Genomic DNA, 13991 nt, shown 5'->3' with positions numbered 1-13991 from the left:
CTAACACATTGAGTCATTTTACTGATTGATAAAAGAATATTCGGGTGTAGTTCCTGGCCTGTAGTACTCACTCAGTAAATGGTTCCTGTTTTACTCACTGGCACAGCCTCACCAGTGAGGAAGCAAGTTAAGTACAGTTTGGTTTGCCACGGGGACTGAGGAAATGAGGATGGAAAGAGAATTCACTCTTGATTACCGACTGCCTTACTCTGTGCCTTGTTTATGTGTCTTGTCTCTCTGCTGGATTGTGCTGATGTCTCAAAGGATAGAAACTGAATTTCCTCCTTTCTTGTACCCCGCTCTGTGACTCACACTGTGTTAGAGCTTTACTTAGCAACATCATCTATTCCCTACTATGTAGGAATCTGTTTTTTTTCCAGTGAAATCATGTAGATATGTTAATATCTTCAAATTCTGATGTCTTATTTTACCATCTGCAAATCATTTGCCTGGGCCATCTCAACCCTGTGTATAACTTATGAACTTGTACCATTAATACTGAAGCAGAGAATAAGAGCTTTCTTTCTTTTTTTTTTTTTAATGAAAATCTCATTTTTCTGATACCACTTAGATTAGCTAGGGGCCCTGTAGACTTAACCTTTCCACCTATCTATTTAGATGTGTATAATGATTTTTGGTAGCTTTCTGGTAAGCAGGTCTCATGGAGGCAGCTTCTGCTGTGTACATTTTTTTTCCCTGAACCCTAATAATGGTGACCATTTTGGGGGAAAACTTGAAAATGCATTGCCCCTCTTTGAAACCCTTGAATATCTAAATGTGTGACAATGTTAAATACAAATTGAGGACCTTGTTTGACTATGCATTCTTATTTAATCAAATCCATACTTATTGCCTAAACTTTAAGCCTTCTCTGAGAAACAAAGGACTTGGATGATCTAAATTGCACCTATTACTGAAATGGCATGAGTCCATATGGAGCTTTCAAATTATTTTTATCCCCACAAGATTGTTCCTGGTTGGTGAGGCATATGACGTGCTATAACAGTTTTGTTTTACATTTGAGGAAGTTAAAACCCAGAGCAGGTGGGTGTCTTTCCTGAAGTCATAGTTACTGATGGATCTCGAATAAGATCTTCTTCTTCATATTTTCTTTTGGAGAATTAAAGTTCAAAAATAAAATCCTCAACTGTTTCCTGCTAACAGTTGAACATTCCACATGAAAAATATTTTCCATTTGACTTCAAGAATACGCATTCTGTTTGGCTCACAGTTTGAACGCCATGACCCTGTGGATGGGAGAATCACAGAGAGGCAGTTTGGTGGCATGCTGCTGGCATACAGCGGGGTGCAGTCCAAGAAGCTGACTGCCATGCAGAAGCAGCTCAAGAAGCACTTCAAAGAGGGAAAGGTAAGGAGTGTTGGCTGGGGGAGGGAGGGAGCTGTGGGAGTGTGTGCCTGTTGCAAAGGGGCCAACATCGTGCTGACAGTTTGTCGGGACCGAAGGACTCCAATAAATTCGTCCTTGGTGCTTCACATCTAAAGGGAGAGGGAAAATAAGCAATGAGTGAGGAAGAGGAGAGAGTCCAGAAAAATCCTAGGTTTCTTGTTTAGGCAGAGGGTGAATGAAATTTGAGGATTTCAAGAGATTGTTTGGTATTTAAGATGTCTGTGGATCATCCGAGAAGAGCTCATGAGCAAAGAGCTGCATGTTCAGATCGGCCTCTGGTGGCAAGTAGATTTTGGAGTCATTAACAGATTCTCAGAGTGAGCAGATGGGATTGTGCAAGGAAGGTTATCATACAGAAAGGAACTGTGGGCCAGCGAGGCAGTCTAACAGAACAACAGCACATCTGTAAGACATGGCAAAAGCACTGCCTGGGCAGGAATGAAGCCAAGTTCAAGCAAGTAGAGGACTTAGAAACTGAGGTGTCCTGTGTCCCATGTGACAATGAAAGCCTCCGTTTTGTTTTGTTTTGTTTTGTTGGTGACATGGCAATCATCTGTGGCCTTTGAACAGCTGTTTCAGTAGAAGGGTCCAGTTGGAAGGCATGTTAGATAAAAAGTAAAGAAACACATAGGACTCGCAAGATGGCCGACATAGGAGGATGGTTGTGAAGGAGCTCACAGACAGAGAGGGATAGAACGCGACAAAAGCGTAAGTGGAGCAGCATAGAGCTGCAGGGAGAGGAGCGTGAAGTTCCCTGGACAGTGTGGAGCCAAAAAAATCCACACAACTCGGAAGAGCAACCAGGAAAAAAAACAAAACAAAATAAAACAAAAGACAGGGAAGACGGCGTTCTGCTCCAGACCTGCTGAGTTACGTTTGGGTGAAGCCGCCAGGAGCCACAGCCGCAGCCACAGGAGACGCAGGAGCCACAGAAACCACCGGCAGCCACACCCACCACAGACGCTGAAGCCGCAGCCGCAGGAGACGCAGGAGCCACAGAAACTGCCGACAGCTGCCGCACCCACCACAGACGCTGAAGCCGCAGCACCCGCTGCACCCACTGCACCCGCCAGGAGCCGCACCCACAGCGTAGGTCCTCGCCAGCAACAGAGGCAAACTGCAGGAACCTGAGGTTTGAGTGAGCTGGGTGGGGGTAGCAGTGGGTCGAGGCTCCCACAGTTAACATCCTTGGTGCACATCTCCCCACCCCACCCCACCCCCGGAGATTCCAGCATCTGGGGACACAGGACAAGTGCCTTGAAACTGCCAAAACTGTGTCTTGGAGGTGACGCACAGCGGTCCTATGCGCTGAGGAGAAGGGCAGAAGGCGCACTGAATGCTCCCCCATGCCTTGCAGACTGGCACACAGCTGGGTGGTACTGACCCACAGGAACCCGTGCACGCCTCTGGGTTGGGCGGTCCCCTGCGAGCGCTGGGGTGGGCAGACCTGTGCAGGAGGCGCTTCCAGAGAGCACCTGGAACACCCCACGCCCTACAGTCCCGTGCTTGGGAGACATACCAGGAGGGCACTGCAGACCCGCGTGCAGGAGGTGTTCCAAGAGAGCGCCTGGAACCTCCACGCCCTGCAGTCCCTGGCACTGTGGACACACCAAGAAAGCACCTAGAATCCTCCGTGCCCTGTGATCCCACGCACAGGGGGCGCACACAGAAGGTGCCTTCATTCCCCCACGCCCTGTGGTCGCAGATGTTAGGGGACGAGCTGAGAGTGCGCTTTGAATCTGCTGGGCCTTGGAAGTGGCGCCCTGAAGTCTAGTGTACTAGAGACACACCAAAAGGGCCTTGAAAATTCCCACACCCTGCTACTCCACGCCTGCAGGCTCCAATCTCTGCAGGATAGCGCTTGGAGACCCCTCAGCATGCTGGTGCCTGGGTCTCTCAAAAAGAAACACTAACACAATGGGAAGAAATACCAGAAAAGGTAATGATCCAGATGAGAGAGCCAGCACCCCACCAACAAAGGATCAAAGGCCAATGTCTATTTCAGAGATGCGAGATGAAGACATGGAAGATCTACCAGACAAGGAATTCAAAAAAATAATGTCAAAATCTGTCAGAGACAATGAGAAGAATTGGGAGGACTTCAAGGAATTCAAGAACCACATAGTCACAGAAATACAACAAATGAAAAGTAAAATCCTTGACTTAGAGCACAAAATTGAGAGCCTAACCAACAGAATAAATACAGCAGAAGAGAGGAGCTCTGAAACGGAAGACACGCAAAATGAACATACCCAGCTCATTAAACAGCTAGAGACAAGTCTAAACAAAGCCAATAAGACCATACAAGAAATGAAAGACAACCTCAGGAAATCAAATATTAGGATTATTGGCCTTCCTGAAGGAGCGGAAAGAGTCAGGAATGCAAATGGTACTTGACGAAATTATACAGGAAAACTTCCAAAACTCTTGGAACATGAACCCTGCCCAAATCCAGGACGGTCAGAGGACTCCCAGCAGATATGACCCAAAGAGATCTTCACCCAGACATATGGTGCTCAAGTTCCACTCCAACGAAGACAAAGAAAGAATCCTGAGACAAGTACGAAGCAGAGAAAAGATCACATACTGGGGAAAACCAATCAGAATCACTGCTGACTTCTCTGAAGAGACCTTACAAGCAAGAAGAGAATGGACAAAGATCTTCCAAATCCTGAATAAGGAACAACTGTCAACCAAGAATAATGTACCCAGCAAAGATCTCATTCGTATTTGAGAACGAAATCAGATACTTCCATAGCAAAGAGAAATTAGAAGAATATACCTGCACAAAACCAGCTCTACAAAATCTCCTTAGAAATGCACTAAATCCAGAAAAAAAGGAGACAAATCATAAGCAAAGATCGCAAACAGGAAGGTCTCCCCACTAAAGTCCACACAAGGAGGGGCAATTACACAGATATCAACACCCACAAAAACACATACGTATGGCAGGGCAAAATCGCAGTCTCTCAGTATTAACTCTTAACACAAATGGTCTAAACTCACCAATCAAAAGACACAGATTAACGGAATGGATCATCAAACAGGACCCAAATATCTGTTGCCTACAAGAGACACATTTAACCAGAAAAGACTCCAAGAAGCTGAAAGTGAAGAGGTGGAAAAAGATATATCGTGCCAATGGACGAGAAAAAAAGGCAGGGGTAGGTGTCTTAATTTCAGATGATATAGGCTTCAATCTTACAAATATCAAAAAGGACAGGGAAGGTCATTATATAGTGGTGAAGGGATTGATCCATCAGGAAGTAATTACCATCGTGAACATATATGCACCGAATCCCAACGCGCCTAGCTACGTGAAGCAGTTACTTACAGACTTAAGGGGAGACATAGATATGTACACAATAATTGTGGGTGATCTTAACACTCCGCTAACAACAATAGAGAGATCAACAAAACAACTCAACAAAGAAACAACAGGGCTCATACAAACAATAGAACAACTGGACTTGGTAGACATTTATAGAACTTTTTACCCTAAGGCCACAGATTACACATTTTTTTCAGCAGTGCATGGCACCTTCTCCAGGATCGACCACATGATAGGACACAAAGCAAATCTAAATAACTTCAAAAAGATAGGAATCATACCATGTACCCTCTCAGACCACCACGGATTGAAATTGGAAATCAGCAATTCAAAATGCCCCAGGAAATACAGAAACTCTTGGAGGCTGAACAATATGCTATTAAACGAACAATGGATCAGAGAAGAAATTAAAGATGAGATCAAAAAATGTATGGAAACCAATGAAAACTCTGACACAACATTCCAAAATTTGTGGGACACTGCCAAAGCAGTGCTACGGGGTAAACGCATTGCAATTGGAGCTCATGTTAAGGCCCAAGAGAGGTGCCAAACACAGGAACTAAACACACACCTCCAGGAATTGGAAAAACAACAGCAGAAGAGCCCCACACACAATAGGAAACAAGAAATCATCAAAACAAGGGAGGAAATTAATCAGAAATAAAAAAAAACGATACACAAAATCAATGAATCAAAAAGCTGGTTTTTTGAGAAGATAAACAAAATAGACACCCCACTGGCCCGACTGACAAAGAAAAAACAAGAGAAAGCAAGAATTAACAGCATCAAAGATGAAAAAGGCAACGTAACGACAGACATCGCAACCATTAAGAACATAATTAGAAATTACTACAAAGCACTGTACTCCAACAAATCAGAAGACCACCAAGACATGGAAAAGTTCTTAGACTCACACCACCTGCCAAAACTTAGCCCAGAGGCAACAAACGACCTGAACAAACCCATAACTGAAGCAGAGATTGAATCAGTGATTAAAGATCTCCCAACAAAGAAAAGACCAGGCCCAGACGGCTTCACTACAGAATTCTACAAAACATTCCGAACAGAGCTAACCCCAATCCTCTACAAACTCTTCAAAATAATTGAAAAGGAAGCAACCCTTCCAAACTCATTCTATGAAGCCAACATTACCTTAATCCCAAAACCAGAGAAGGAAAACTACAGACCTATCTCTTTGATGAACATCGATGCTAAGATTCTCAACAAAATCCTAGCCAATAGAATTCAAAAACACATCAGACAGATCATTCATCCGGATCAAGTAGGATTCAACCCTGGAATGCAGGGATGGTTCAACATTCGAAAATCCATAAATGTGATACACCACATCCAAAAACTGAAAAACAAGAATCACGATAGTATCAATAGATGCAGAAAAAGCTTTCGACAAAATCCAGCACCACTTCCTACTAAAAACCCTAACCAAGGTAGGCATAGATGGGAAAATCCACAACATAATCAAAGCAATATATGAAAAACCCAACGCCAGCATCATACTGAATGGAGAAAAACTGGAACCCTTCCCACTGAGATCTGGAACAAGACAGGGATGTCCACTTTCTCCACTGCTATTCAACATAGTCCTAGAGGTACTCGCTGAGGCCATAAGACAAGAAAAAGAAATCAGAGGAATCCAAATGGGAAACGAAGAAGTCAAGCTTTCACTGTACGCAGATGATATGATTCTTTATGTAGAAGAGCCAAGAGACTCAATACAGAGCCTGCTAGAACTTGTACAAGAGTTTGGTAGAGTGACAGAGTACAAAATTAATGAACAAAAATCAACAGCCATAGTGTATGCAAACAGCCCCAAGATGGAAAAAGATTTAAACAACAAGATACCATTCAAAATAACAGAGAAAAGTATGAAGTATCTGGGAATAAATCTAACCAAAAATGTAGGAGACCTATTTGAAGAAAACTACAAAAAGAAATTGAACAGACCTCGAAAGATGGAGTAACATCCCATGCTCCTGGATAGGTAAAATCAATATCATTAAAATGTCTATACTGCCAAAAGCAATATATACATTCAACGCAATCCCAATCAAATTGCCCAAAACATTCTTCAGGAACTGGAAACAATGATTCAAAAGTTCATCTGGAAACACAAAAAACCACGAATAGCTAGAACCATTCTCAAGAACAGGAAGTTAGCAGGGGTAATCACAGTTCCAGATCTCTGGACATACTATAGGGAAGTGGTTATCAAAACAGCCTGGTACTGGCACAAAGATAGAGAGGAAGATCAATGGAGCAGAATAGAAACAGCAGGAGGGAACCCACACAGATACAGCCAAATAATCTTTGACAAAAAGACAAACGACAATCCAGGCAAATGGGAAGGTCTGTTCAATAAATTCTGTTGGGACAACTGGTTGATAGCATGCAGAAACCAAAAGATAGAACCACATCTCTCACCATACACTAAGATCAAATCTAAATGGATAACAGATCTAAACCTACATCCAGAAACCTTCAAACTTTTGGAAGAAAATGTTGGAAATACTCTGCAAGATCTAGGGGTAGGTCTCTACTTCCTAAAAAGGACACCAAAGGCAATAGCAATCAAGACCAGAATAAACAAATGGGACCTCATCAAACTAAGAAGCTTCTGTACAGCAAGGGAAACAATTAACAAAGTAAAAAAGCAACCCACAGAATGGGAGAAGATCTTCGCGCACTACATAGGTGTTAGAGGGCTGATCTCCAGAATATACAAAGAGCTACAAAACAACCAAAATGTCAAAACAAACAAGCCACTCAAGAAATGGGCACGGGAAATGGGCAGACACTTCTCAAAGGAACAAACCCAAATGGCAAATAAACATATGAAAAAATGCTCACGTTCCCTGGCAATAAGGGAAATCCAAATTAAAACATCAATGAGGTACCACCTGACGCCAGTAAGACTGGCCCACATGAATAAAAGCACCAACAACACTTGCTGGCGAGGTTGCGGGGATAAGGGAACTCTACTCCACTGCTGGTGGGGCTGCAGGCTGGTACAGCCTTTTTGGAAATCAGTATAGAGAACATTCAAACAACTCAAATTCAACATACCGTATGATCCAGCAATAGCACTCCTAGGAATATATCCAGAACACTTGTTTTATGAGAAACCAACATGCACTCCTATGTTCCTAGCAGCACAATCAGTAATCAGTAATCAGCAAAAACATGGAAGCAGCCAAAATGCCCATCAGCAGAGGATTGGATAAGAAAGCTATGGTTCATCTACTCCATGGAATACTACTCAGCTACTAAAAAAAACAAAATGCAGTTCTTTGTGGCCAAATTTACCAAACTGGAAACCATAATGCTAAGGGAAATGAGCCAATCCCAAAAGGTTAAATACCACATGTTCGCCTTAATTTAAGATGATATGATGTTATGTATAACATGTTATGTATGTTATGTGTTGTGTATAAACTAAAATTGAAATGTCAATGAGGTGGTCACAGAAGGTGGTTAAGAACTCGCATTTATTTTTAACATATTGGCTACTCATTACTATGTCAATTAATTCCATAATGATGTAAATTTTTGCTGATGGTATGTTGGAGCTTTTAATTGATCGGGATGATACTCTGCTGGCTCTGTCTTCAAACCAGAGAGGGTATACCTAAGAAGCCATTGAACTTGACTGGACAATAAGATGCTGGACTCTATGTTTGGTATACGCTTGCAATGAGGGAATTTCAACTGAACTTGAACTGTGGTTATACAACAAGGTGGAGGAATCCACCATGATGGGAGGGTTTGGAGAGGGGTGGGGAGAATCCCAGTACCTATGAAACTGTGACACATAATACAATGCAATTAATGAATAAAAAAAAAAAAAGAAAAGTAGATCATATTTAAAAAAAAAAAAAAAGTAAAGAAACAGAGGAAAGGGAGATGCAGGCGAGGCGGAGGAGACACTCTGCCCAGGGAAGCCGCATTGGCCAAACTCCAGAGGCAGCCGTCTGCTCAGCTGCTCTGACACACGTCACATGGAGCAGTGGGGTCTTTTTCAGTTTGGGAGGCTTTGTTTTGCTTCTTGCTTATTTGGTTTGATGGAAGGCAGAGCAACTGGACTGGAGAGCACAGATCACTGTCATTCACTGATTCACTCCCCAGTTGGCCACATTAGTCATGTCTAGGCCAGCCAGGATTCAGGAGCTGAGAATGTAATTCTAATCTTTCACATGGGTGGCAGGGGCCCGTGCACTTGAGCCATCTTCTGCTGCTTTCCCAGGTGAATTAGAAAGGAGCTGAATCGGAAGTGGAGCAGCCAGGACTTGAGCTGCCCCCGGTATAGGATACCAAGATCACAAGTGATCTTAACACACTGTGTCACAGCTCAAGCCCCAGACTGAGTGGCTTTAGCAACAAGACACCATGGATAAAAGTGCTGACTAATTAAGTTTATGATTAGAATTCTCTTCCTACCTGATGGGCAGCCACCTTTTCAATGTGTCTCACCAGGGCTTTGCTCAGTGCATGTGTGGAGACAAAGAAGCCTCTTTGGTTTTTCTTCTAATGACATCAGTACTGTCAGAGTAGGACCTCACACTTAGGTCGTCCTTTTACCTCACTGTTCCTCCATTTCTAAGCACAGCCACACCAGCAAACCAGACGTGTGTGAGGAACTCAAGGGGGACCAGCACCCTGAGGAAGAAGAATGGCCTGAGGCCAGGTCCCCAAGGCAGGCCAGAATGTACAGGCATGGCCTGAGTCCCAGCTGGTTCTCTGTACAATAGGAGGCTATTGAAGGGTTGTGAGCAGCAAAATGCCATGGTTGTCTATACTTTTAAAGAGACGACCCAGCAGCTTTGTGGAATATAGTCCACAAAGAAGCAAGCATAGAAAATAAAGACAGACAAGGAGGTCGTGAGAAAATCTGAGAAAGAGGGGATGCCAAACAACACTGAGCGAGGGGACCATGGATTTGTGGCAGTGCCTGGCAGTGTCTGGCAGCACCCGACAGTGCCACTCTTTGATGCCTTCAACACCAGCTGCACCCAGGGCAGAGAACCAGAAGCATATGACAGACAGCACAGAGTCAGGAGCTGAGGTTTTGTCAGCAGATGGATGGACAAACTAGAAATCAGGTAAGAGCTTAGGACTCTGAAAGATCACACACACACACACACACACACACACACACACAGCAAAAGTAGACTGGAACCCAGATTTTCTCATTTTCAGCCCAAACCCTTGCCACTGGACTATGATTATCACCTGGCTGTATCCAGAAAGCTCGCCTGGGATTAAAAATATTACTTGAGGGGCCTAGCATGAGGGACATAATAGGCTAAGCTTCCACTTGTGCTGCCAGCATCCTGTGTGGGCGTCAGTCCTAGGCCCAGCTGCTCCACTTCTGATCCAGCTCCCTGCTTATGGCCTGGGGAGGCAGAAGAGGATGGCCCAGTCCTTATATCTCTGCTTCCACTTGCGAAACCCAGAAGCTCCTGGCTGCATATTGGCTCGGCTCCAGCTATTGTGGTTATTTGCGGAATGAGCTAATGAGTAGAAGATTCTCTCTCTCTCTCTCTCTCTCTCTCTCTCTCTCTCTCTCTCTCTCTCTCTCTCTCTCTCCCTCTTCTCTCTGTAACTCTGCCTTTCAAATAAAAATAAAATAAATCTTAAAAAAAGATTGCTTGGGTAGTGTGGTGTGGTAGACTTGAAGCTGAAAGATTTTCATTTAGGTCCTGCCTCTGAGGCTTTCATGATCATGAGACAAGTTACTTTACTGACCTTGTGAATTGAGAGATGCTTGCTACAAGATCTTTTCTATATTTAAAGACTGAATAACTGTACATAAGCAGCAGGATTGCTAATGTTTCTCTCAATTTTCTCAGAATTTCCCAAGAAATTTTACTTGAATAGCATTGCCCCCATGTTGATGGGAAGCATTTCTGTCAGCCCAACTTTTATTCCTCTTTGTCTGTTGGCAAGCTGACAGCATCGCTGAAGCAGGCTGTGTACTGTAACCCAGACCAGGCTGGCCTGTGAGAGGCAGTGTTAGCCTCTCCAAGCCCCGTGCAGCCTGTTCCCACAGCAGGACTTCACTGGGTTGTGGGGAAACTTCACTACATTGTGGGTGGAAAATGGCAGAAAAAAAGTACTCCTCTCCAGACCCCAATTGTTATTTGTTGGGATTTTCTAACTTTAGAAAATCAGTCTTCAAGGTTGGAGTGAATTCTTTTAGCCCCTTTGCTGAAAGCATGGAATTTGCAATAGAAAACATTTCTTTCTTTTGACCAGACTTGAAGGTTGGGACAGGCTTTGGTCTGACCTTGAGTCACCTGTGTATCATGAGAAGCTGATCCATATTTTACTTTGAATTTATATTTGAAAGCAATAAATTGGGTACCAGAGACATGCCCTGGACGGAATTTTAGCTTTGGTGCAGGAGTTGATTTAGCACCTGAAGACTTTGGTGAGAGAGCTCTGGAGCCCAAGGACAAACCTTGACCAAAGATGAAAATTGGGGTTCGGTTTCTTCTGGCCCAGAATTTCCAGCTTTAACAAGGAGATTAAGATTGATTGTCTTCTTATGTTGATTAAATAGTTGGTGAGCATAGCAATTAGCTAAAATGAGAGTTAATGCTGAGCCTTTGCTGCTTGGGTTACTGGTCCATCTCAATAACACCAAAGAGAAATCACCATTTGCTTTCTAATTGCCTCTTTTATTCCATTCTGAATCTTTTAATGTGAAGATATTAAGTTTTCCTTGGGTTTACATTAAGTACTTTCAGTATTTCAAGATACCAAACCAGACCTAAATAGTAAAAGGTCCTGATGTTGGCATCAAATAAATGCTTACATATAACTTGGTGACAATACAGAGCTTCACGGCCAGTTCTGTGTTCTTCTTTCTGCCCAGAAGGTAAAGCCCCACCCAGAGCTGGGACTAAAATCATGGCTTCTTTTCCCAGATCTTGTCCCTCCCCCAGCACAGAGGTATTTCCCCTCACCATACTTCTCCTCTAAAGCGGTGCCTCTCAACAGTAAGATGGAAAATGTCCCAGTTAAGCCGGATGCTCGATGGGTGGGTGCAGGCGTCTGCGTTTGCCACAGGCTCCCCAGTGATTCTGATGTGCAGCTGAGCTTGTGAACCTCACTGTGGCGATGCCTCACTCTGCCGGTGGCTCCAACTGAACGATGGCCTGAAGACGCAGGGAGCCTGCCCTGCCTGAGAAAGATGGCTCAGTGGCCACTCCAAGCAACCATCACACTTTTATTTTTATAGTTCTTTTTTAAGATTTATTTATTTTTATTGGGAAGGCAGATATACAGAGAGGAGGACAGACATAGATGTAGATCTTCTGTCTGTTGATTCACTCCCCAAGAGAGCACAACGACCGGAGCTGAGCAGATCCAAATCCAGGAGCCCAGAGCCTCTTCTGGGTTTCCCAGGCCACAAGCAGGGAGCTGTATGGGAAGCAGGGCCACCACAGTTGGAGCTGGCATCCATATGGCATCCCTGGCACATGCAAGGCAAAGACTTCAGGCGCTAGGCTGCCGCCGCAGACCTGTAAAGTAAATTTCATTTCCTTTAATATTTTCTGTCTTTTCTTCATGATGAGTTTCATATACTTCAATCTTTCCCTTATTTCTTATTCCTCAAGATCCTACAGTAGAATGAATTGATTACCACTGCTTCTCTGGTAATAAACCAGCCACTCTGCCAAGGACTTTTCCTACGGCTTGCTGATGTAGCAGCCACTTTACATATCACCCCCAGTCCTGGTCGGTTGTTTGCTTGTTTGCTTATTTGTTTGTTTGTTTGTTTGTTTGTTTTTGTTGTTCCAGTGAAAAATACTGTTAGGGGCCTTGCACTTCTCCTGAGATCACACATTCTCTTAAGAGATGCCTCCAAGGTCCAAAGCCAGGAAGGAGTGTTTTATTCCCAAATCCAGAGTCTTACTTCATGTTCCTCCTTATTCTCCCTGATTTAAATAAGCATGAGGTTTTGAATGAACAAAACACTAATGTTTGCAGGTTACAGTCTGAAGTTTTTACGAGATGGCTAGAAAGGTAAGTTTTGGAAGCAGGCAGTGAAAACCTTAACTGCTAGCACCCATCCAGTTTGGAAATCACTGACGTTCTGAGAGTAGGAGGTAGGAAGGTAAAAAGAAAGTGATGTTTGGGGAGGATCAGCTACTTACAGAGATGTAAGGAGTGGAGATGGCAATTCCCCTCGTGGCAGGTGGAGAAGCCTGGGGTTTACACTGGGCAAGCAGCGTCACTGGAGCAGGACAGGCATGGTGACACGTCCAAGGGGTACTCAGGCCACAATGACAGTGGCCGTGGGGAGGAGCAGGAGACCAAAGGACAGAATTTTAGGATTGCTTTGTGCTGAATAATGTTCTGGGCTATATTCCTGTGTTACTTGATATTAAACTAGGAATTAAAACCTTAAAGAAAAAGCTAAATAGGAGATTAAACAGAGGGTGGATTGTAATGATGAATTTATGAGAGGTGTGGCATGAGGAAGAAGGAAGGCAGTTCTTTTTATTTTTTTCAGTGGCCCACAGAGGGAACGTGGGCCATTGACTTCATTCCTGGCAGAAGGATTTGCGAGGCCTGACTAACACATAGCAAGGGATTTGTCCTTGACCACGTGTTTACCCTATCTGTGGTCCCTTAGCATTGGTGTCTGGCTTCACATCTGACTCCACAGGAAACCAAATTTTCCTAACCCCTTTTCTCTTCTATCTGATTTTTATGTTTGAAACAACTTTGTTGAGGCATAATTTACATACCAGATGTCACCTGTTTCAAGTGTACAAGTCAGTGTACCTAGGAATATACCCAATAGAAGTGAAATCTGCATATGAGAAGGGGATCTGTAATCCTATATTTGCAGTAGCACAATCCACAATAGCAAAGACATGGAAACAATCCAGATGTGCATCCAAAGAAGAGTGGTTAAAGAAACTCTGGTACAACTACTCTGTGGAATATTATTCAGCTATTAAGAAGAATAAAATTATACTATATACAACTAGGTGGTCCCAACTAGAGACCATTATGCTTGGTGAAATGAGTCAGTCACAAAAGAACAAATGCCATATGTTCTCCCTTATATAAGGAAACCAACATGGAAAGTGTTATTTCAATCATCAGATCCATACTGTTTTTTGTTCGTTTGCATGTTTTGGCTATATCCCATGTGTTTTGATGTTTTTTATTTGTTTTGTTTATTCCAAATAATTTCTTTTCTCTTGTCAAATTCAT

The 13991-nt window shown here is 43.4% G+C and overlaps 1 protein-coding gene across 1 annotated transcript in view; it reads left to right on the top strand.

The window, feature by feature from the left end:
• The window catches only part of MICU1 (mitochondrial calcium uptake 1), a 149119-nt gene that overhangs the window by 115267 nt on the left and 19861 nt on the right, over window positions 1-13991 (top strand). Inside the window, exon 9 of the mRNA XM_058671974.1 lies at window positions 1232-1369. Within this exon, the coding sequence (XP_058527957.1) occupies window positions 1232-1369 (138 nt within the window). The remainder of the gene's footprint in view (window positions 1-1231; window positions 1370-13991) is intronic.

Source organism: Ochotona princeps, chromosome 13 (genome assembly GCF_030435755.1).
Source record: "Ochotona princeps isolate mOchPri1 chromosome 13, mOchPri1.hap1, whole genome shotgun sequence".
Classification (NCBI taxonomy): domain Eukaryota; kingdom Metazoa; phylum Chordata; class Mammalia; order Lagomorpha; family Ochotonidae; genus Ochotona; species Ochotona princeps.
Note: the sequence above shows the minus strand (reverse complement) of the source record. Positions and strands in the feature narration are given on the sequence as shown.